At 55.6% G+C, this 24,252-nt stretch overlaps 1 protein-coding gene across 3 annotated transcripts in view; it reads left to right on the top strand.

Moving 5' to 3' along the window:
- SFXN5 (sideroflexin 5) overlaps positions 1-24,252 on the top strand; it is a 226,338-nt gene that overhangs the window by 114,325 nt on the left and 87,761 nt on the right. For 2 of the 3 annotated variants that reach the window (XM_044663037.1, XM_044663038.1), the window contains exons 7-10: positions 920-973; positions 4,520-4,576; positions 5,016-5,081; positions 21,173-21,263. In XM_044663037.1, the coding sequence (XP_044518972.1) occupies positions 920-973; positions 4,520-4,576; positions 5,016-5,081; positions 21,173-21,263 (268 nt within the window). The remainder of the gene's footprint in view (positions 1-919; positions 974-4,519; positions 4,577-5,015; positions 5,082-21,172; positions 21,264-24,252) is intronic. The other variant, XM_044663039.1, reaches the window with a different exon arrangement.

Below are 24,252 nucleotides of genomic sequence, written 5' to 3'. Positions count from 1 at the left end.
TCTCTCTCTCTCTCTCTCTCTCTCTCTCTCTCTCTCTCTCTCTCTCTCTCTCTCTCTCATCAGTACTCTCATTTGATCCTGACAACAAGCCTGCAACATAGGTGTTATTATTATTATTCCCATTTTACAGTTGAGGAAACTGGGACACAGAGCAAAAGTGACATACAGAGTCACCTAGCTGATAAGGGTGTGAGGCAGGATTTGAACTCAGATCTTCTGTCTCCAGAGCCAGTGTTCTCTTCACTCTGCACCAGCCTTCTCATTAAGCCTATACTTGGCCTTTAGGTCCTATATGTACATCTGAATCTTTCATCCTCTCATCTCGAGGCCACCTTGCCCTGGTCAGGGAGCAACACTTCGGAACGATGATCCTAAATAAGTTATTCTAAATAAGGGCAGTCATGTGTCTCACCTCCACTTTGCATTTGGGCGAGGTTTTTGCTGTTCAGTCATGTCCGACTCTTTGGGACCCCATTTGGGGTTTTCCTGGCAGATACTAGAGTGGTTTGCCATTTCCTTCTGCGGCTCATTTTTCAGATGAGGAAACTGAGGCCAACAGGATGAAGTGACTTGTCCAGGGTCCCACAGCTGGCAAGTGTCTGCGGCCAGATTTGAACTCAGGAAGATGAGCCTGCTGCCAGGCTCTTGGGCACCCCCTGGCTGTCCTGTTTGGGCTGTATTCCTACGTATAATGTTCACAGCCCTCCTCTGTTTTCTCTTCATGCAGTCATCAGAGATGAGGGAACTTTATTATCTGCACTTTAATGGTTAAAGGGGGGAAAACTCTGTGTCGCCACACACCGTCTCCCCCGGGGGAAGGAGGGGCCCTCTGGAGCCTCCTTGACCCCATCTCTCAGAGCTAGAACCCAGGCCCCAGCAGAGGCAATGCCGCGTCTTCATTCTCTCCTCTCTCTTACAGGTTGTGGGCCTCCTCCTGCCCAACCAGACTCTGGCCTCCACCATCTTCTGGCAGGTAACTCTCCCAGGAGTCGGGGCTCAAACCCTCATCAGCAACAGCTTGTCAAGCCCTTGTCAAGCCCTGCTGGGTGCTCAGAGAACGTCCCAGCTGGGAGGTCGGCTCTGTCCTCCTCCCATCAGTCTCCCTTTCTGGCCTCGCAAAAGAGAAAAAGCAAGAGAGCCGTCCGCACACTTGGTTAAACGCCCGCTCCGTGCCAGGCAACAGCAGAACCCCCCAATCGTCCGGCCTTCCAGAAGCTTCTGCCCCGTTGGCACGGGCCGCCCTCCATCCCAGGAACCCTCCTCCCCTCCCCTCTGCCTCTCGGCCCCCCTGGGGCCTTTCCCGTCCCTCCTCCTCTAGTGCTTTCCTTCTGGGAGTCAGAGCTGCCCAGCTGCCTGTCCCCCGATGGAAGGGAACTCCCCGATGGCCCTTGTCCCCGGGCTTAACCCAGGGCCTGGCAGGGAGTCAGTGCCTACTAAAGGCTTGACTCCTGACTGCCTGGGGGAGAGAGAGAAGGACAGGAAAAGCACGAGGCCCAGATCTGTGGGAAAACACCCGCGTGAGCAAGCTCCCTCCCCCAGGCCGAAGGAGAATTTTAAAGGATTGCCTAAAGTATGCAGAGGGGAAGTGACTTGCCCAGGGTCACACAGTCTCTAGCTGTCAGGTCTTTCCCACCCCACGGTCCATTCTGGGTCTACTTCTCCCCACAAAATAAAACGCGTCCATCCCTCATTCCAGACAGTCTCCCCTTCACCCCCACAGGCAGCACAGGTTTAGGGAAGGCAGACTCATTCCCAAGCTGTAGCTAATGAGGAAGGCAAAGCTGTCTCCCCCCCACCCCCTCAGCACCACCTGGGCCGCCTATTACACATGCATTACGAAGCAGGTGGAACCATGTTGTGGAGCCTTTCGTGGGGTGCTTTGGAGTCAGCTCTCTTCAGCTGACTGAGAATTGAGAGACAGACAGACAGACAGAGACAGTGAGACAGAGAGAGACACGTCAGGGAGAGAGACAGAGAAGGAGGCAGAGACGGACAGACAGACAGACAGACTACAGTCTGACTGCCTTAAAGAGACTAAGAGTCTGGTTTTCAGTTAGACCCTAGAAGTGCCCTGCCTTCAGCCAACTATGCTGTTTTTAAGACCTTCAAGGCCTGTGGTGATTCCCCATGACTTCGTGACCCCTCTGTCCTCCAGGCCTATTGAGCACCTCCTTGGCGCCTGTGTGCAAAGAAAGCCAGCAAGGCCTCTCACACACCAAACTGTTCCCAATGGATCCTTTTTGTGGTAGGAAAAGAACTGGAAACAAAGCCATTGCAGACCTTGAACAAGTCATAACGTTTTCCTTAGTTTCCCTAATTGAAAAATGAAGATAATAGTATCACTTATCTCCCAGGGTCTCTTCCTTTCTCATTCCCTCCCTCCTTTCCTTCCTCCCTCCCTTATTTGCTTTCTTCCTCTTTTACTTCCTCCCTCCCTCCCTCCCTTCCTTCCTTCTTCCTTCTCTCCCTTCTTCCTCTTCTACTCCCTTCTTCCTTTCCTGCCTCCTCCTCTTCTTCCTCCCTCCCTCCTTTCTTGCCTCCCTCTCTCCTTCCTCCCTCACTCTTTTCCTCCCTCCTTCTCTTCTTCCTTCCTTCCTTCCTTCCTCCTTCCCTTTTTCCTTCCTCCCTCTATCCCTTTCTCCTTTCCTGCCTCCCTCTCTCCTTCCTTCCTCACTCCTTTCCTCCCTCCCTCCTTCTCTTCTTCCTTCCTTCCTTTCTTCCTTCCTCACTCCTTTCCTTCATCCCCCTTCACTTTTTCTTCCCTCCCTCTCTCTCTCCTTTCCTCCTTCCCTCCTTTCCTTCCTCCCTTCCTTATTTCCTTTCTTCTTCTTTTACTTCCTCCCTCCTTTACTTCCTCCCTCCTTCCTTTACTTCCTTCTTCCTTCCCTCCCTTCTTCCTCTTCCCCTCCCTTCTTCCTCCCTTCTTCCTTTCCTGCCTCCCTCTCTCCTTTCTCCCTTCCTCCTATCCTTCCTTCCTTCCTTCCTTCCTTTCAAAATCACACATCTGGATGGGAAATAATCCAAATCATTTCCTAGGAAGGGCAGCACGGCATAGTGAATAGACGGTCAGGAAGATCTGGGTTCTGGTCCCACCTCTCGACCCCTCTGGGGAAGTAGCTCCATTTTAGACCTGTTGAGTTGGAGCTGTCTTGGGCCCAACCTTAACTGGAGCTGGTGGAGTTGGGCCACAGTTTGGAGGAAGACTCAAACTGGATCTGTAGATTCTGAGGCCTCCACATAAAGGCGATCACTGAATCCAGGGAGGCGAATTAGACTATTGAGAGAGGAGAGGAGAGGAGAGGCCTCCGGGGCTGAGCCCTGAGGGGTCACCACCCAAGGAAGCTGGAGATGGATGATGATTCAGTGCCATTCTAGGCTCTGTGCGAAGTGCTGGGGATACAGCTAGAAGCCAGCCTGCCAGGCTGCCCACAAAGGGCTTCCGTTCTGTAGGGGGGTCTGGGAGGGAAGGGGTAGAGGCTGACTCAGCCAGAGAAGCTGAAAACTCTAGTCAGAGCTGGAGGAGCCCGCCTGGGGGACTGAGGGACGAGGACGACGGCCAGGGTGGAGGCAGCGGGGTGAGGACAAGGACGGGGGGGGGCAGTGCCCCAGAAGGCAGCAGGAGGGAGGGGGTGACCCAGGGGGGCCCCGAGCTGGAGAGGAGGACATCTTGGAGCTGGCCCAGTCCCCCCAGCTCGGCTCCGATCTCTTCTCAAAGACCCTCATTGCTCGTTGCCTTGTTCCCTCTGAATTCAGCTGCCTTTGGGGAGGTTTTCGTTCACGTTAGTACAGCTTCATGGATGGAGGGAGCTTCCTCAGCAGAAACTCCCTAAAGCCAGGAACTCGCCCTCGTCACTGGGTCTGGCGTGCTTGTCCTACGATCCTAGCCGTAGAGCCACCCCCTCCTTTTACTGATGAGGAAACGGAGACCGTCGAGGCAGGGAAATGCCTGTAATCCACAGGCGATACGTGTGAGAGCCGGTTCTCGAATCCAGGGCTTTGCTCTGTCCATTATTCCTGGTTCTTCCTTTGCTTCACCAGTTGGTGCCATGGAGAGAGCCCTAAGCCTGGAGTCAGGAAGACCCGCGCTCAAAGCCAGCCCCAGAGACTTCCTCTCTGACTGTGAGCAAGTCACCCAACCTCTGTGTCCTCAGTTTCCTCATCTGTAAAGAACAGAGAGTAGTCCCTGCCTCCCCCGGCTTTGGGGAGGATCAAGCAAGATCATAACTGTAAAGAGCTTCCTTAGCCCAGTGCACGGCACACAGGAGGTGCATCATAAGTGCTTGTTTGTGTTCTTCTTCCTCCCCCTCCTCTGTGACCGCCTCGTGTCTGTTGTTTCTTGAGATCCAACAAGATTCCGGCCCCGAGGAGGGGCTGGTCCGGCCAGTCCCCAGGCGGCAGCCCCCCCCCTTTCCCCCAACTAAAAGTGCTGCCTGGTTCTTCCAGGCACAGTGCCGGGAGGGGTTTCCAGAGCTTCCCGGGACGCCCCTTAATGCCTCGCCTCCTTCTGCTCCCTTTTCAGTGGCTGAACCAGAGTCACAACGCCTGCGTCAACTATGCAAACCGCAACGCAACCAAGGTGAGCTCGCTGGGCCGCCCTCCCGCACTGGCCGGGACAGCCGGCACCGGGGCTCGAGGAATAAATATGCTCCTCTTGTGCTCTGAAAGTCGCCCCGTTCTCTGCCTGTCGATGCCCGAGATGCCACCTTAGGGACTTGTTTCTTCCTGGGAGGGGGGAGACCCTTAGTGGGAGTGGATCTGTCCCAGATTTTCTTCACTGACAGAAAAGCGTGACAGCCGTGGGGCTCCTCTTGGAGGAACAGCGGAAAGAGGTTAGCTGTGGGGGGGCCCAGAGGGCCAGGTTCAGAGGTGGGCTCTGCTCCCTGCTCCCTGGAAAGAGCGCTAGATTGGAACTCAAAGCCACTAGAGGTGTGACCTTGGCCAAGTCACATCCCTGAGACGGTTTTCTGGCGATGGAGAGGATCGGACTGGCTCAACATTCTTTCTCTGTTTTTCAGCCTTTGCCTGCATCCAAGTTCATCCAGGGCTACTTGGGAGCCGTCATAAGCGCTGTCTCAATCGCAGTGGGTAACACTCGTTTACACTTTCTTAGCCCCTTCCTCGGCCTCCCTAAGCGCCATCTTCTCCTACACCCTTTCCTCCCACCTGCTGTCAGGGCAGTGCCCTACTTTGACACAAGCTCCCAAAGAGCTGGAAACCCTGGGGGACTCCCCCAAAATGGGGGGTGAGGAGGAGAGGGGGCCTTCTCCTGAAGTCATCTGTGCTCCCAGGACGCCGTGGGCGCTTCAGATAGCCCCCATTATGGACCCCAAAGCCCCGGGTTCAGGTCCGGGAACAAGGCAGGACGGCCTGCTGAAAACAGCCGGGGAAGCAGGTCTGTTCCTGGGCTGTGGGACAAAGCTCGAGGGCGGCCCAGGCTCACCGGGGCAAAGAGGGAGCCAGCCTGGAATGATTAACAGGAGAAAATGTCGGGGCCTTCCTGATGATGTCCTCCTCTGAGAGTCAGTGTCAGGGGCAGCCAGGTGGCTCAGTAGAGGGAGAGCCAAGCCTACAGCCAAGAGGTCTTGAGTTCAAATGCTTCCTCACTGGGTGGCCCTGGGCAAGTCACTTCACCCCCATTGCCCAGCCCTTACCACTCTTCTGCCTTGAAATGGATATTTAGTATTGATTCTAAGGTGGAAGGTAAGGACTTAAAAAGAAAAAAGAGAAGAATGAAATATTCATGAGGGCAACAGCTTTGTTACTGTGGTGCAGTCATTTCATGTCTGACTCTTCATGACCCCATTTGGGGTTTTCTTGGTAAAGAGACTAGAGTAGTTTGCCATTTCCTCCTCCAGCTCATTTTATAGATGATGAAACTGAGGCCAGCAGGGAGAAGTGACTTGCTCAGGGTCACACAGCCAGTAAGATTTGAGCTCAGAAAGATGAGTCTTTCTGACTCCAGGTCTGGAGCTTTATCCACTGCATCACCAGCTGCTCAGCAGTCGCAGCAGCAGCTCATCATTATCTGGTCCTTTGCAGATACTTACAATTCTTTCTTTTTTTGAAAATATCATCAGGTATTCCCCCTCCCTCCCCTTCCCCCTGAAAAAAAAAAAAGAAAAAGAAAAACCTTGTCACAATAAACATAGTTAAGCAAAACAAATTCCCTATTGGCCACGTCCAGTAATGTCTTGTGGTACTTTCTTCACAGCCGCTCTGAGAAAACTGAAGCTTAGAGCTTAACTGATTTGCTCGTGGTTATACTCTTAATGCATTCAACATTCCAGACGGTTATATTATTTCTTATTCTGGTGATCAGCTATTATTATCAGATTAAAAAACCTTTTTTTTTTGTTTTTTGTTTTTACTTTTTGTGTTCTGAGAACCCTGCGATTGTCTCTCTGCATGCTGTCTTGGAGATCAGTATTTCTTGCTTATCTGGAGATCGTGTATTTTCTGAACATGGTTGCTTTTTGCTTTTCTCTTCCCAGACTGGCCTTTACTTCTGTATATTCCCAGTTAGCTTTTTTTAGTTTGTGTCTTTAGTTTTGTTTCTTTGGTGATCCTTGCCTCTATTCTGCCAATCATTTCTGCCATGCAGACCATCAATTCTGATTTCTCTTTTAAACCATTTGGGAATATCCCATTGGGGTCTTGGGAACACACTGGGTCCTTTGCCTCATCATCATTAGAATAATAATAGCCAATATTCATAGTCAAACACTGTCCTAAGCCCTTTACAATTATTATCTCATTTGATTCTCACAACAGTTCTGGGACGTAGGTGCTATTATTATTTCCATTTTACAGAGGAGGAAACTGAGGCAAACATAAGTAAAGTAACTTGCCTAGAGGCACACAGCTAGTACATGTCTGAGGGTGGATTTGATCTTGTGTCTTCCTGACTCCAGACCTGATGCTCTGTGCACTGTGGAGCCACCTCTCAGCCTCATCAGGTGTTGTTTCATTTTCTTTTACCTGGCAATCTTTATTCACTGGAGCCTGGACTCATTTACCTGATCTGGAGACCATACTCCTTTCAGTTATTATTCCTCCCATTTAGTGGTGTGTCTGTCTGTGTTTAGGGTCTTTATCTGAGTTTTCTTCCTCCTGAAATATTTGGTAATTTTAGTCTTTTTTTTTTCTTTTACTGTATTCTTTTGTGCACCTTCTGATTTCTTTCCTCTCCCTCCCCTTAGTTTTTTTTTTTTAAACCCTTGTACTTCGGTGTATTGTCTCATAGGTGGAAGAGTGGCAAGGGTGGGCAATGGGGATCAAGTGACCTGCCCAGGGTCACACAGCTGGGAAGTGGCTGAGACCGGGCTTGAACCCAGGACCTCCTGTCTCTAGGCCCCCTCCCCTTAGTTTTTGCTATTTTTTTCCTTAAATAAACTCTTCTATCTTAGAATTATTGGTTCCAAGGCAGACAAGCAATAAGAACCAGGCAGTAGGCCTAAGTGACTTGCCCAGGGTCACCCAGCTAGGACGTATCTACAGATTTGAACCCAGAGTGTCCTGCCTCTAAATCTGGCTCTCAATCCACTGAGCCTGCAAGCAGCTCTGATTTCTTCCTCTTTGATAATAGTGGCACTCATCTGTAATTTGAAATTGGACTCGATGGGGTCTGAGATCTCTTCCAGCTCTGAGAGGAGTCTATGATGTTACCCAAAACCCTTTGGGATAGACAGCCAAGAATATTCGTCCCTGCCCCGGCCAATTCCCTGTACTATATTTGCTCCTGACTCCTTTTCCTGAACCCTGTCTCAGCAGAATTGAGATAGAAAAGGGTTTGTTCACAAGTAGGTCCAGGATACCTTCAGAAGTCAAAATGTGCCAAAAGCCTAGGAGTGGTGGTGGCAGGATTTGCCCCAGTGAGAGTCCTGGGAGGACCAGCAAGTCACACCAAGTATCCCAAAGACAGCTGATATCGCCCATCTTTTCCTGCCTTGGAAATTCCCTTTCCAGGGTTATTGCACTATAATCATCTCCATGAGACTGTCTCTTACTCCCCATTTCCTCCGTCTCTTTCCTTTCTTCCTTGCCTTCTACGTCTTCTCTTCTGGCTCTAGCTCATTTCTTTCTTCCTTCCTTTGGTTTCTCTTTCTCCTCTTCCTACCCCCTTCTTCCCCTTCTTCTCTTCCTCTTCCCCCCTCCATCTCTTTCTTTCCCACTCTTCCATCTCCTTGTATTCCTTCTTCTTCCCTTCCCCCTTTCTCTTCCTCTTCCTTTCCACCTTCTCCTCTGGGCTGAGGCTGGACCTCATGGGGCGCCCTTGGTGGATCCTCCTTGATGGCTGGCCCCTTGGTTCTCAGATCCTGCCATGGCCTTCCTCCCTGCCTCTGCCTCCTCAGGCTCACTGCAAGGGGCGGCCCTGACAGATGGGAGCAGAGTTTCTGACACGGCTTATCTGCCGCTTGCTTCTCTCTTTTTGTGTAAATCACAAAACCCCTGGATAAAGGAGTTTTATTGGAGTTTCGTTTGCCTTGTTCTCCGGCACCCCAGGCCTGTCGTCCTCATTAACTGATCTCTGCTGTCAATTAGTTGTAAATCCCCTCCCAGGGTGAGCCTATTAGGAGGAGATGACCTGAAAACAAGTGTCACCGGCCCGGTGGTTGGCCCAGGCCTGGTATTAATTAAAAAGAGCTCCTCCCCCCCCCCAGCAGCCAGGGATGAAGAGACCTACCCAGGCAGAGGAGCAGGGGAAGCATCAGGATCCAGAGGAGGGCTCAGTCTTCGTCCTCCGCCTGGGGATGATCCTCTGGCCTCTGTGGGCCTTCTCCCAGCAGCCCAGCTGCCCCAATCATGCTTGCTAGATGGATTTCCAGGCTCTGAGGCTCCTGGCCAACAGCGTTACCAAGAATAAATGACTGAGAAGGAACGAAGGATGGAGGGAGGGGTGGAAAGAGAGAAGGAGGAAAGGAAGGAGGTGCCATGAAGTGGTTTTTTCAGAATCCCACCACTTGCTAGAATTTAACAGATCTAACTCTGCCATCCGGGGCAGCAGCTACTGTGTACCCAGCCTCTTGCTAAGGACTGCTTTGGGGGAAGCAGAGAGAAGCCCAGCCTACTCTGAGAAGGCATCAGGCCTAGACCAGTGGGTAGATAAAGCATTTATTAAATAGAGAAAGCATTCAGATAAGCATTTATTAAGCCCTTACACAGTACCAGGCTCTGGGTGAAGTGCTGGGGACCCAAATGTAAGCCAACAAGATGTTCTCTACCCTTAAGGAGCTTCCGCTCTGGTGGGAAGGAGGGGAGCAGACATACCACTTACCCATCTTGTATAATAATCAGGAGTTGTCGAGTCATTTTTCAGTTGTGCCTGACTCTTTGTGACCCATTTGAGGTTTTCTTGACAAAGATACTGGAGTGGTTTGGAGTGGTTTGCTGGTTCCTTCTTCAACATGTTTTATAGATGAGAAAATTGAAGCCAACAGGGTGAAGTGACTTACCCAGGGTCACATAGCTAGGATGTGTCTGAGTCTGGATTTGAACTCAAGAAGATGAATCTTCCTAATTCCAAGTCCAGTGCTCTAGCCCCACGAGTCATGCGAGGAGGGACAGGAGGGTCGAGGCAGTCAGCTTCCACTCCCTGCTCCTGGGGGAGGCACAGTTTCATTGGGCACCGTGTTTTCATGATTAGGGAGATGGAGTCAGGAAGCCCAGGCTCCAATCCAACTTGCTGCAGGACCCTAAACAAGTCACTTCTGACTCATTTGGAACATGATTCGCTTGGACTCAATGGCCTCCGAGGCCCCTGTGGTTAAGCCCAGGGGAACGATGCCCCATCCGCATCTCCATCCCGAGCAGTTGGACATTCTCACTGCCGGTCTCTTGTATAGCATCCGACTTTCACACCGTTTGAGGAGGAAACTGGGAGATGGGACCGAGGGCAGCTTCCCGTAACCTGTGGTAGAGAGGTTGGTGCGATATCCCAGCTACACCCCTGGGACCTGGAACAAGTCTGGAGCCTCAGTTTCCTTATCTGTAAAATGAGGGGGAGGGGACTGTGGCTTCTGGGCTCCCTCCAGCTCTACATTTAGGATTCTGTAATATGGCATAAAGGGTTCTTCCCCTGCTGCCCGAGTTCTCCCATTCAAGATGACCTTCTCTGGGCTCTGCCCCTTCCTGCTATCTCCCTTCAAGTGCAGGGAGGGCCCTCTGGAGAAGGCCAAGACCTTTAATGGCTTAGTGTTTGGGAACATGGAGGGACATTGGACAGGAGAAGCCAGGATTTGGGTTGGAAAAGATCTTAGAGGTTGTTGAGTTCAATTCATTCATTTGAAAAAATATTTTATTTTTCCATTAACAAATATTTTCTTTTATTCTTTCTTCCTCCCTCCCTCTTCTTCCTTTCCTTTTTCTTTCTTTCCTTTTTCTTTCTTTCTTTCTTTCTTTCTTTCTTTCTTTCTTTCTTTCTTTCTTTCTTTCTTTCTTTCTTTCTTTCTTTTTCTTCCTTCCTCTCTCCCTCCCTTTCTTTTCTTTCTTTCTTTCTTTTCTTCCTTCCTTCCTTCCTTCCCTCCCTCCTTCCTGTCTTTCCTTTTTCTTCCTTCCTTCCTTTCATTCTTTTTTCTTTCTTTCTTCATCTTTCTCTCCCTCCCCTCTCTCTCTCCCTCCCTCTCTCCCCCTCTCTCTTCCTTTCTTTCTTTTCCCTCCCACATCCTCCCAATTCAAAAAACAAAAAGAAAGAAAATGATATGCAAAGTCAAGCAAAACAAATGTTCCTATTGGCCATGGCCATGTCTTATTCTGGCTTGTGGGTCTCTGCCAGGACACGGGGAGGCGGCTTCGGCATTGGTCCTCTGGAATCAGGACTGGTCGTGGCATTGATCCTACCTTGAGTACTTCAGATTTCTCATCCTTTCATTTTACAGAGGAGGCTCAGAGAGGGTAAGTGACTTGCCTAAGGTCATACAGCAGGTTTTCATATCTGTTAAGGATGGTCCACTGAGGCTGGAGAGTAGAGGAGTGCCAGAGATGAGCTTGGACTTCTCCGTTTTGCCACCGGTTGGCCATTCTTGGGTTGCCCTGTCCAGGCTGCCCATTCCTTCCTTGGGGGAAGGTTTGGGGATGGGCAGGAGATGACCAGTGATCGGGGTTGGTGCTCAAGGCCTTCTGGCTCAGAACACCTCTTGACAGCCATGCGGCTGAAGTTATTCTATGTGTGGTTTTTATAATCTGGTTTTATGTGGGCTTTAGGCACTGGCTTGAAAGTATTTTAATGAAGGGGCAGCTAGGTGGCACTGTGGATGGAGTGCCAGGTCTACAGTTGGAAGGACCTGGGTTCAATTCTAGATCAGGGACTTCCCAACTCTGCTGTCACCTTGAGCAAGTCACTTGACCCCAACTGCCCAACCCTCTGTCTTAGACTTGTTACTAGGACCTCCGTAAGGGGTTAGTTTTTTTGAAAATATGTTTCAGTGCAGACAAGCCCTTCCCGATTCCCCCCCAGCCTGCCTCTGTCTGATTCTGTCTCTCCTCCTTGGCACCCCCCTCTTGCCTGTCCCTCCCAGTGGGGGGGAACACACGACCCTTGGGGGGGGGGCCGACACTGACGCTCTTCCCTCCCTCCAGGCTCCTCCAGGCTGGGGCTCGAGCTGACCCGGACTGCCGTGGTGGGGGGAGGCCGGCCTCGGAGGCATGCCCGGCCCCCTCCCCAGCTCGCCGTTGGGCCCTCCTTCCCTCCTCCATGGCTGGCTTGCCAAAGCCGAGCCCATGTTTATTCCCTTCGCCTCCGCGGTTTATTTGGGCGGCTGTGAAAGCGCCCCACTGGGGCAGCCGCAGCCATAATTGTTCTCTTTCTCAAAACCCTCCAGAATCCAATTATTAGGGCTGGTTTTCTGATCGCCGGCTCTGTGGATGGGTCGGTCGCCATTTATGCCAGCTGGTTCCCTCCAACGAGGCCCGCCGAGCTGGCAGGCGGAGGAACCAGCCGGCAGGAGTTTTCATTTTAATGGGCTCCACCAAATGCTGTCGCCCGGCCGTGGCGGAGGGGTGCCCCAACACGCCGGGACATCCCTGGCCTGGGGGGGCGCCTCAGCCCTTGTCCAGACTCTTCCGCAGGGGGGAGAGGGGGGGCTCTTCTTCCCTTCCAACAAGGACAGCCGCCACGCCACGGGAGCCACAGCCGGGGTTGGCCCCGGGCTGTCCGGAGCCTCCTCTGATTCCCCCAACAATTCTGGGGGATGATCGTTCCCAGACCGATTAGGAGGGGGAGGCAAGCAGAAGGGAAGGGACTTGCCCAGGGGCACACGGCCGCTTAAGGATCTGAGGCAGGATTCGCACGTGGGTCTTCCCGACTCCGAGCCCCTTTAAGGGCTGGGCGGAGGAGCCCGTGGCTCACGTACAACCGCCTGAGAGGGCTCTGGGGTGGCTCGGAGAGTGCTTGAGGCGCCGCCTTCTCCCTCCCTCCAGGCCCGTCTATTGTATTCCGTGCAAGACTTTCACCTCCTTCATTCTAATCCCGCAGTCTGTCTGTCCAGCCTGCCCTCATTGTAGAAGGCGGATTTAAGAGGGCCTGGAGGCGGGGGAGGGGAGGGCCCTGGGTTCAAATCCACCTCAAATCCTGGGCCCCTCGGCGTGCTCCTCTGCTTTGGAACGGACTTGGCGGCACTGGAAGACAACAAGGGAAGCTGCCGCCATCTTCTCAGCGGCCCCTCCAGAGACCTTATCTTACTCGTAAATGAACAGGGCAGCTGGGCGGCGCCGGGGATGGATCGCCTGCAAGTCCTGGGTGCGACGGTGGTCTCGGACACTTCCTGGCGGGGAGACCCTGAGCAAGTCACCGAGCCCTGCTGGCCTCCGTTTCCTGTCACAAGAGCCGGAAAAGGAAATGGCAGCCGGCTCTGGGATCTGGGCCAAGAGAACCCCAAAGGGGTCACCGCGGAGGGCGGTGCGTCCAGAGCGGGAGCCCCTCCCCGCCCCCCGGGACTCCCCTGGGCACGGCCCGGAGAGCTCCTCCAGGCTTTGGAAAGAGCTTCCCATCCGGGAGCCCGTCCGGGCCTCGCACTCGGTCCATTTGAACCCGGGCCAGGGCTCTCTTGTCTCTGCACCCTTCAGCCCCTTCTCCGTCCCCCTGCAGGAGGGGAATATTATTAGTGCTGATCCCTGGCCGGCTGCTGCTGGCCTGGGGCACCCCCAGCCTGCACCTGAGGCAGCTTCGAGAGTGAAGGAAGCAGGGCGGGGGCGGGAGGCCTCCCTTCCAGTCTGGCCTCACCCTTCCTGGCCGAGTCACTGAACCCCAAAGCCCAGCCTTTGCCACTCTTCTGCCTTAGAGCTGATCCTAGGAGGGGGTGCATGAAGCGGGCAGGGAGGGACCCCCCCATCCTAATCTCTGCCTGCTGTGGCAGACGCAAAAGACTGCTGGTCCCAGGGGATGGGGACCCCAGCAGGATCTCGGGCAAGTCATCGCCTCTGCGGGCCTCAGTTTCCCCGTCCATGAAAACCAAACATAAGGGGATGGACTGAACAGTCCAGGTCATTCCTTGGAACTCCCCATTTGGGAAGATTCTGTTTGGGACCCAGAAATCCCATCCTTCTTCCCCCGGCCCTGAGGAGACGGACCCAAGGCCACTTTTCCAGGAAAATATGGCCCCTTAGTGTAATTGGTCACAGAGCCTTGGTCTCCCCTTCCTCCCATCCTTCCTGTCCTGCCCCCCTCTGCCCCTTCTTTCTCTCTGTCTCTTCTCTCTGTTTCTCTGCCTCCCCCGTCCTCTCTCCCACTTCTCTCTCTCTCTGTCTCTCTCCCTCTCTGTCTCTCCCCCTCTCTGTCTCTCTCTCTCTGTCTTTGTGTCTCTCTCCCTCTCTCCTTCTCTTTCCTTCCCTCTCTCTCCCCCTCTATCTCTGCCTCTCCCTCTCTCTGTCTCCTGCTCTCCCTGTCTGTGTGTCTGTCTGTCCCCCCCGCCCTTCCCTCAGCTGCCTCGGCGAAGGTGCCCCTGTGGAGTTTTCTCATCCCAGCTCCCTCGCCCCGATAATTGTTTGTGAGCGGCGTGGAGCCTCTTCCCTGACAGCCTGTGAATGTGGTGCGAGAACCCATCATCGGGGTGTGAGGTGGAGTGGGGGCTGCCCGTGGCCACCCTCGGTCAGAAGGGGCTGAGCCGTGTCTGTGTGTGTCGGGGAGGAAGGCCAGCCTCATCCCCAGAGCTCCTTCCCCATCCTCCGAGCCAGGACTGGCTGAAGTAGAATGCTAGAAGAGACCCTCCTTCTACAGATTCGGAAACTGAGGCTCAGAAGCAACGGGACTAGGGACAGCCGGGTGGTTCAGCAGATAGAAAGCCAAGGCTAGAGACGGGAGGTCCTAGATTCAAATCTGGCCTCAGACGCGTCCCAGCTGTGTGACCCTGGGCGAGTCCCTTAACCCCAGTTGCCCAGCCCTTGCCACTCTTCTGCCTTGTAACTGATAGTACCTCTTCTGAGACAGACGGCGAGGGTTAAAATAAAATAGTTAAGGGACTTGCCCAAGGTCACTCAGGAGAGTGTATGATGAGCCATTAGACAGGCTGGGAAAGGAGAGGAATACTGAAGGAGGCTGAGAGCCGGCCCTTGTTGATGGTCCATTTGGAGATGGCTGGAGGGATTCCCAAGCATTTATCTCCTCTCTTCCCTGCACCACTGCCCTGTCCGCTGAGGCTCTCACCAAGTCTCAGTCTCTTCATCTCTAAAATGGGGATAATCCTGACTGCGCCTGCCTCATGGGGTCCTTGGGAGAAAAGGGCTTTCCAGATTCCAGTTTGCAGCAAAGTTTGAAAAATTGGATTTGTCGATGAAGCAGGTGTGTCAGAAAATCATTCGCATTAGGGCAGTCAGAGCCACAGGGAGTGAGAGATGGGGGCTAAAGCACCCAGAAGTCTTCCTGAAGAGGATTTACTACCGGGAGGGAACAGACCCTGGAATCAGAGAACCTGAGTTCGAATCCTCACGCCATCATTTAATCCCTGTGTTTACCCTGGGCAAGTCCCTGGCCCTGTTTCCTTATTTGTGAAATGAGGGCTTTGGACTAGGGAGCCTCTGGGGGTCCCTCCTGCAAATCAGCAGGGGCGCCCTCCACCCTCCCTCAGGGCTCCCCTTGGCCATGGTCTTTGGGTTCTCTCCATTCCCATCACCCACCCCAGCCCCTGGCGCGGCTCGCTCTCTCCAAGACTTGCCAGGCTCCCAGCAGCATCAGGGCCGCCATGACTGTTTGTCCCGCCAGGCCAGGCATGGCATCAGCACCACGCTAGGCTGGAAGGAATCGCGGTTGTCAGAAGACAAACTCCAGCGGGGAAGGGTCTCGAAGGCCACCCGGCTCAACCCGCTCAATGTGTAAATTGGGCAGTGGAGGCCCAGGGGGAGAAGAACTTGCCCCATTTGTGACCCACGTGATGGAGGAATGGCAGAGCCAGGATCCGGCCTGGGGGCTCCGGACTTGGGTCCAGCCCGCTTTCATCTATGCTATACTACACTGACGTACAGAACCTCCTCTTTGGAAGGACCTCAGAGGCCCTCGAGTGTAACCTCAGTCAATCAGAGGCCGTGCTCTCGGGGTGCCAGGAATGGGCTAAGCTGGGGGCGACCCAAAGAAAGGCCCAAACAGTCCCCGCTTTCCAGGAGCTCCCAGCGTCTGAGGAGACACAGTGTGCAAATACCGTCACGAGGGAGATAACAGAGAAGGAAGGCCATCTCAGGTGGGCACTGAGAGGGGCACCGTGCAGTGGAAAGACCCCTTCAAAGACGGGATGTGAGCTGAGCCTTGAGGGAAGCCAGGAGCAGAGGCAACAAAGCAGAGACCCATCCAAAGAAGCTGGAGAGGGGACGGCTCCTGCCCGGTGGGCCTACGCTGGGTCTTCCAGTCTGGATTCCCAGAATGACTGCCGTGTGAGAGGTCACCGAGAGCCAAGAACAGGGCAGAAATGAAAGCAGAGGATTCCAAAAATACGTCACGCGTTCTCTTCCCGTCTTCCCATCCTCCATCTCTGTCGCTCTCTTCCCTCTGCTTCTAGCCCTCCTCTTTTTCCCTCTTTATCCTCTTTCAATGACCCCCTTCCCTTCCCTCTCTCCTTCTCTGTCTGTCTCTTTCATTGACTTTCTGTCTCTTTATCTCTGTCTCTGTTTCTGTCTTTGTCTCTCTCTCAATCTGTGTCTGTCTCTTTCCTTCTTTCCTCACATTCCTGCCCCTCCCCTCTGGCCTCTCCTGCCTTCATCATTCCATGAGGAGAAGGCTGGTGATCTCTTTCTGGCCCCTGACTCCTCCTCCTCTTCCTCCTCCTCCTCCTCCTCCTCCGGCCTCTCCTCTGTCCCTTTGGGTAGCTGAGAGGGGAGTGGGAGCAGCAGAAATGGCTGGGCTGGAGATGGACGGAGGAGGACTCCTGGCTGCTCTGTTCTAAATTCTTGGTCAGAACTGGGGGAACTGCGAGAAGAGTCCGGGAGTTCCCGGGCCATGCGGCTACTTACCAGGAGCCCCTTTTCCTGGGCCGTCGTTGTGGGCCTGCCCGGACAGCCCAGGGTTCAGCCCACTGGCCGCCCTCTCTCTCAGGGGCCCAGAAGAGTGTCCCACAGCATCCACTCTTCGCTACCCCTTCAGCATGTTGACTTCTCCACGTGTCGAAGACAGGAAGAGAATTGGGAGCCTCCCGACTGCCAGCTGGGAGGAGGCAGCGGGGCGAGGAGGGGCCTTGCAGCCTCCAGGAGAGCTTCCAGGCGGACCTTCCGGTCCAAGCCCTACATTTTACAGATGGACAACCTCGACTTTGCCGAAGGTCACCCGGTAGTGAGTGACAGAGGCGGGATTGGAACTCTGGTCCCCGGACTCCGCTGCCTCTCCATCCTGCCTCCGTGAGAGCAGGCTAAGTGGGCAGCTGGCCGGCAGGCCCTGGCCTTACTGAATGTGCCCGTGGGGAGGAGATCGCGGCAAACAAGGGCCCGTTTCCACAGTGGCTGAGCCATTAGAACACCTCAGTCTAACCTTCCTCCCTCTTGCTAAGATGGGAGATGGAAGACCACCACCTGCCCCATCCTGAGCTGCCCTGCTGGGCCTCGGAGCTGGGCTCAGGGAGTCGGGCAGACGGCGGCTGCTTGACCCTGGGCAGGGAGCCTGGGCAGGGGGTGCGCCAGGGCAGCGGCCACCCCCAACCCATCCCGCATCCTCCGATGGGGCAGGCACGGCGGGCTCCCAGCAACAGTCTGGATGGAGCCGCCTAACCTTTTCGGTTCAATGGAGACGCTCCTCCTTCGCTTGGCATTCCAGTTCTGGCCTGGAGCGCGCAGGGAGGGAGGGGATTGGCATCTGGGCATCGACAAGGGCTTAAAATAAAGAGGGAAAAGAGAGACACCCGCACACGTCTCCGTGCTGCCGCAGGCTGAGGGGGGCACTCCGGGGGCCCTGGGATCTCCTGCGCCCCTGGAGAGCTCCTCGTGGCTCCCGCTTCTCTGCCACCCCAGGAGGGACTTACCTTCTAGCGGGGCGTCCGTGCCAGCGCCGTCCCCGCTACTCGTTTCTGTAAATAATTCGGCATGCCTGTCTCCATGGAAGAATAACCCGCCTCTACCTAGAGTGGATGCTGTTGGGGTTCTGTCATTTTTGTCACATACGTCCGACTCTTTGGGTCCCCATTTGGGGTTTTCTTGGCAGAGGTGCTAGAGGGCTTCGCCATTTCCTTCTCCAGCCCATTTTTCAGATGAGGAAATGGAGGCCAACAGGGTGAAGGGACTTGCCCAGGGTCACCCAGCTAGGAAGCGTCTGAGGCAGGATTTGAATTTCAGCAGAGGAGGCTTCCTGGCTCCAGACCTGGTGCTCTAACTCCTGGGCCACCTAGCTGCCCTTGTGTGGGATCTCGGAGGGAAGGCGCCAGCCATGGCGGGCAGACGGGAAGGGAAAGACCTTCTCTAGGAGGTAGGATTTGAACTGAAGCTGGGAGGTAGGCAGGGAGCTCACCAGAGGGAGGAGGGCCGTCTAGGAGGGTAGATCTCTTGTGTGTTGTCACCCTTGTGCTCAAATTCATTTAGAGGGTCACAGACTTGGAGCTGAAAGGAGTGGCGGCAGTTGGGTGGCTCAGTGGACAGAGAGCCAGACCTGGAGATGGGAGGCCTTGGGTCCAAATCTGGCCTCAGACACTTCCTAGCTGTGTGACCCTGGGCAAGTCACCTCCCCCTCAATGCCTAGCCCTGCCCACTCTTCTGGTTTGGAACCGATACATAGCATTGATTCAAAGACAGAAGATGAGGATTTTTTTTAAAAGGCTGAAAGGACTCTCAGGATGGTCTAGCCCAGGCCCTTCGCATCAAAGAACCTGAAGCATTAGAGGTTAGATGACTTGACCAAGGTCACACAGATGAACGCAGAGTGTCTGGTTCAACCAATCCAGAACTTTGGATGTGGGTTGATAACTTGCTCTCTTGGGGCCCCAGGTAGCTAAGACATCCTCTTGAGTTCAAATCTGACCTCAGGCACTTACTGGTGTCTCTGTGTGACTCTGGGAAAGTCTTTTCACCTAACTGGCCTCAGTTTCCTCAACTTTAAAATGGGCTGGAAAAGGAAATGGTCAACCCCTCCAGGATCTCTGCCAAAAAAACCCCAAATGGGGTCCCAAAGTGTTGGATGAGGCTAAAAAACAACTGAAAACCAAACGGCCCCTGAAGGGTCAGACAGTTCTGCAATGACAAGCCCAGCAAAGTGAAGGAGGGGAGTGGTGGTTGGCAGCTGGTTCAGTGTGGCGGATCGGGCAAGAGAAAGGGTGGAGCTGAAGATGGGGCGAGTTTGTGAAGGCGATGCTGGTGTCAGAGGCCAAAGCAGGGAAGGCAGAGAGACTCCTGGGCTTGGGGAAAGAGCATGAATGCTGCTTGGATGTTGGTTTAGAATCAGTGACTCCCAAAGTGGGCGCCACCGCCCCCTGGTGGCTGCTGCAGCGATCCAGGAAGTGGTGATGGCCACAGGGGCATTGATCTTTCCTATTAATTGCTATTCAAATTTAAAAAAGAAAATTAATTTCCAGGGGGCTAAGTAATATTTTTTCTGGAAAGGAGGCGGTAGGCCAAAAAAGCTTGGGAACCACTGGTAGACGCTCTAGAAGAGACATGAGAGTGGCCAGAGCCCAGGGCTGGGTGGGCAGGTGTCCCCCGGAGCCAGCTAGACCCAGCCCCAGGGGGCCAGGACTCTCTTCCGTTCCTCTCTTCCCTGGGCAGAAGGACCCCAAGACAGCGTCTCTTCGGGGCATTCCCTGAGGCCAAGGCTTTCAGGTCCATCTTCTGATCATTCATGGCAGAGTCCAGAGACAGGGAGGAGGAACAGGAAGGAGCCATAAAGGAGGCGGAGGCTGGAAAGGGAGAAAGGGGAGAGCTTGGGAAAGGCTCAAAATCCCCGAGAGAGGATCGGGTATTTGGTCCTGGAGGTCACAGGGAGCTTGTGAGTACCATCGTCAGCCTGTACTTCGGGAATGGCTTGGCGTCAGAGGAGAGTGCCCAGGCCATGCCTTTGGGAATCCCCAGAAGTTTGGGCAAAGGGCGGGGGCCTTTTGTGGCCAGAGGGCCGCCCCCATTCCGGCCTTGATTCCCCACCTCGTTGGACAGGCTCCTGGTGGCTAAAGGTTTGTAAATCTTCCAACATGGCCTGATGCGACGTCTTGGGCTAGCCCGATGGGGAGGAAAGAGGAGAAGGCGCCGTCCCTGGCCTCAGGGAGCTCCCGTGCTAGCTGAGACGAGACTCACCCAAGGGACCGTTCGTGGGGGGGGCCGGACTGACCAGCTCCCAGAGCCATGGCTTGTGGGGTCCTCCCAGGTCCGGCCCCTCTGGCCTCAGGTGGCTGCGTCCATCAGGCAGGAGCTGGGCAGAAGCCACCCTGGCTCTGGGGCTCCCCGGCAGCCAGGCCTGGCCAAGCAAAGCGCCCGTTTCCTCAGCTGTAAAATGGGGCCCACCATGCTCGAATTGTTTCCTGGGTCGTTGGGAGAGGTGAGCCGGCGCCATAGGACACCTCTGCCTTGACTTGTGATCTCCCCAGGGTGGGCAGACAGCAGCCCCTGGGGTCCAGAATGCCTCATCCCAAGCCCTACCTGGCGAGGAGGCTCTCAGGCAGGTGCTAGCCTGACACATCTATAGGAAGAGCAGCGGGGCCTCCTCCTCCTCTTCCTCCTGTTCCTCCTTCTCCTCCCCCTCCCCCGTGGCCTGCCTGTCTCCCTGTCCCTTCCCCACTCCACACCTTTGCTTCTGGTTTTCTCTCTCCCTGAAACATTCTCCCTTCATGCTCTGCCTCCCGTGACACATCCCGGCGTCGTGAGCAGAGGTCGGGGACATGTGCTCCTGCCTCTGTCACTGCCCGACGGTGGGCAAATTATTTCACCCCCCCCCCCCAGCCTCAATGATCCCATCTAAGAAATGGGCTCATAAGAGTCCTCCTGCCGGGGATCTTGGGAAGATCAAAGGAGGGGCTGTGTCTCCGCAGACTTCAGGAATGGGGTGCAGCGGAGGGTGGGGGGACTCGGGGTCTCTTCCTGGCTTGAGACCTTGGCGCCTTCGTTGTTTCCTCCTCCTTGCTCTGGATATCTTTGTCCGTCTGAGGGCAGGGACTCTCCTTGGCCGGTGCCTGGCACCTAGGAGGCGCTTCATAAATGTTTAGGAATTGAATTGAAATCCCTTCCACTCTCTGGGCTTTCTTCGGGAAGGAAAGGAGGAGGTTGGACCATCGTCCTCCCCGTCCGTCCTCATGGCGGCTGGAGCGAAGCTCTCGGCCTTCTCAGCTCCCGTTTCCCCATCATCCGATCCGTACGCTCCCCTGTTCGGTCAGCCAGTCAGCATTTATCAGGCGCCTGCTGTATGCAGGTGTCCCCCTAGGCCTGGGGGACACAAGGAGAGAAAGAGCCCTCTGGGGAGTCTCCCACAGCCTTGGACCTGTACGATGAGGAGCCAATGGAGTGCCAGGCCCAGGCTCAGGAAGATGAGTTCAAATCTGGCCTCGGACCCGCCCTAGCTGTGTGACCCTGGGAGAGTCACTTCGCCCTGCCAGCCTCCATTTCCTCCTCTATAAAATGGGTCCAAGAAGGAAGGGGATACCCTCGCCTAGTGGGTGCTTTAGAAAGGCACCTTCCCTTGCCCTCCTCCCACTGAGCACCTGCCCCCTCGGGTACATGGGGTGGGGGAGGGAGGTGGGGACCCCCCTCTGCCCCCCTCTGTGCCCTCGGCTCACATGCGCTCTCCTCTCTTTCCAAGGTGGGCCTTAACGCTCTGGTTCAGAGAGCCAACAAGTTCACGCCGGCCACCCGCCTTCTCATCCAGAGGTTCGTGCCGTTCCCAGCCGTAGGTAAGAGAGGACTCGGCTCGTGTGGGCTAGCGTGTGCGTGTGTGCATGTGTGTGCCCCCGCCTGAGGGCAGGAAGCACCTACAAAGCCTCAGATCCCCCACAGCTCTCCTCCCCCAGGAGAAATAGCCATGTGGCTTGGGAAGTGGCCTGGGATCAGATCCTGCCTCCAGCCCTGGGTGGCCCTCTCCAAGACTCAGTTTCCTTTCCTGTAAAGTGAGGAGTGACGTGGCACTGTGGAGAGAGCTCTGAATCTAGCCTCCCGAAGACTCTTCCTCCTGAGTTCAGCCTGGCTTGTTAGCAGCGACCCTAAACAAGTCCCTTCCCCCTGTTGGCCTCCCTTTCCTCATCTGTGAAATGGGCTGGAGAAGGAACTGGCAAACCCCTCCAGGATCTCTGCGATGGGGTCCCTGAGAATCAGACCTAACAAACCCCCAATGGGAATGCCAGCAGAACCGCTCCTCAGGGGGCCCTCTCATTCCCAGAGAACCCCGACTCTGCCTGGCCTTGCCCCCCGCCTGGCTTCCCTTCTCTTCTGCGGAGCACGGGCTGCCCCAGGGCCATTTTTACTCCTCTCCCAGCCAGATGCAATCACAGAGACCTGGGTGCAGCCTATCCCGGCACCCCGACAACACATGACTTGCCCACGATCTCAGGATTCGAACCCACGTCTCTGGACAGTCCTGTTGGCTGTTCTTTCTCCTTGTGCCCTGCCGCTGCCGAGGAAGGGAACCAGGTGCTCTCCGGAGGTCCCACGGCTCCTCCTGGGCCCGGGCAGTCCATGGAAAAGACCCCGGAGGCAGGCAGACACTTGGGGCTTCCGGTCTCCCAGCGCCCCCGGGACTCTAGGGAGCGATACCCTGTGGGGCGTGGGGCCCCGGGGAGATCCGGAAAGGACCGGCTCCTTCAGCCCTGCTTCTTTTCCGAGGAGGCCCAGAGTCCCTCAGGTGGTGAATGGGAGAGTCAGTATCTGAACCCAGACCCAGCTTCTTCCCGGCCCCTCCCCCCGCTGGCTCTCAGGCGCGTGGTGGGGCACAAGAGGAGGGCACGAAAGACTGGGGAGAAGCGGGCGGCCCCCGGCCGAGATGGGTCTGGCAGGTAGCTGGGGCTCCGCAGCCCCACCCCCACCTCCCCCACGTTGTTCCCTTCTCCAGGCCGAGAGGCCAGCCTAGTCGGAGGACCAATCCCGGGCCGGATCCTCCGATGGCCCGATAATCGCCGTGGCAACCCCAGCGGCCCCTTCCCTGCAGGCTCGGGCTATTTCGGGAAGCGGCCATTAAAGGAACAGCTCGTTAAGCCGGAGCCCTCCCGGCCATTCGGGTTTATGGGCCACGTCGGGCACCAACCGCCCCGGGCGGGCCGAGGCCGCACCGGGGAGCCAGAGACGGAATGGGAGGCTTGGAAGGGGCGGGGCTTTCCGGGGCGGCTGCCTCGGCTCTGAGCCGCCTGCCGTCCCCGCCACAGCCACAGCGGAGGGATTTCAGGCTCAGGCTGAGCCATGCGGCCCCTCAGAGCCCGTTGAGGGTTCGAGGCTATATTGGAACGCCGGACTTCCTGACGCCTGTTCCGCGGCAGCGAGGTTTCCAGAGCCGGGATCGCTCCCCCCCCTCCCCCGCTCCTTATTTAGCCCCCTCTGACTCCCGCGGTCCCTGCTGAGCCCCCAGAGTGCCAAGCGAGGCGGAGGGGCCCCCCCAGGAGTTCCCAAGAGAAGGGGAAAGGCAGCCGGTGCCGGGGACACTGGGCTCCCCTTTAAAGGCGGCGAAGTACTTTCCCACGTTGTTATTCAGGCATTTTTCAGTCCAATCCAATTCTTCAAGACCTCCTTTGGGGTTTTCTTGGCGGAGAGAGTGGACTGGTTTGTCGTTTCCTCCTCCAGCTCGTTTGACAGAGGAGGAAACTGAGGCAAAAAGGGGAAGGACTTGCCCAGGGTCACCCGGCTGGTTTGCCATTTCCTTCTCGAGCTCATTTTACAGATGAGGAAACTGAGGAGGAGATGGAGGCAAGCAGAGGTGAAGGGACTTGCCCAGGGTCACACGGCGGATGTGTCTGGACAAAGACTTGAACTCAGACTCCGGGCCGGACCCCAGAGCTGCGCCATTCCGGATCTCACGTCCCTCTGCCATAGAGCGGCCGAACCCTAAAGCTTTGAGGTTCAGGAAATACAAAACATATACAAGTCGTTCCAAGGTGGCTGTCCGTGAGAGGAAGCCCTGGCTGTGGGGAGAAGGGGGTGGGCTGCTCAGGAGGTGGCGTCTGCCTGGGGCATTGAAGGATGGGGTGCTCTTTGGGCGAGAACCCTCGAACCCGAGCCCTGCCCCCTTTTTCTTTCATCAGCACGTGGAGCAGACTAGCCGGGCAGGAGCCGTCTGCGTGTCTCCGCTTATCCGAGACTGGCTTTGATTTCTTTAAACCTTCCGGCTCTTCCCAAAATTCATTCATTCATTTCCGGACTTGCTCCGTGCTTACCCGATTCCTGTAGCGGACGAGCCACTCCACTGGCTCATACATGTGTTATCGCTCCATTCCCTGGACTGGTTCCAGGGCAGAAGAGTGGTGAGGGCTGGGCAGGCAGTGGGGTCAGCTAGGAAGGCCCCGGGCCAGATTGGAACCCAGGACCTCCCATCTCTGGGCCCTGCCCGCCATCCCCGGAGCTGCCCCGGAGCTGCCCCCTTTCCTGTTATCCCAGCCACTCGCTCCTCTCTCAATTCCCTTTTCATTCCGGACGGCCCTCCTTCTTCTCCCTCGATTTAGTTCTTCAGTCTCTTTCCTCCCTCCACTTCCTGCGCTCTGTTAGCCGGAGGATTCCTCCTCTCAGCGCAACCCCCAGGAGCCTCCCCGTTGGGCCGAAGGGTCTCCCACCCCTCGGAGGCTCGGCTCGCAGCCCTGCCTACCTCCGGGCTCTGGGGACGATCCGAGGATCCGCCATCTTTGACCCTGGCCCGAAATCTCCGCCGATGGGGGAGGCCCCCTCCGACGTGGGGAGCCCCCCTCC

Source organism: Gracilinanus agilis, chromosome 2, assembly GCF_016433145.1.
Source record: "Gracilinanus agilis isolate LMUSP501 chromosome 2, AgileGrace, whole genome shotgun sequence".
Lineage (NCBI taxonomy): Eukaryota > Metazoa > Chordata > Mammalia > Didelphimorphia > Didelphidae > Gracilinanus > Gracilinanus agilis.
Note: the sequence above shows the minus strand (reverse complement) of the source record. Positions and strands in the feature narration are given on the sequence as shown.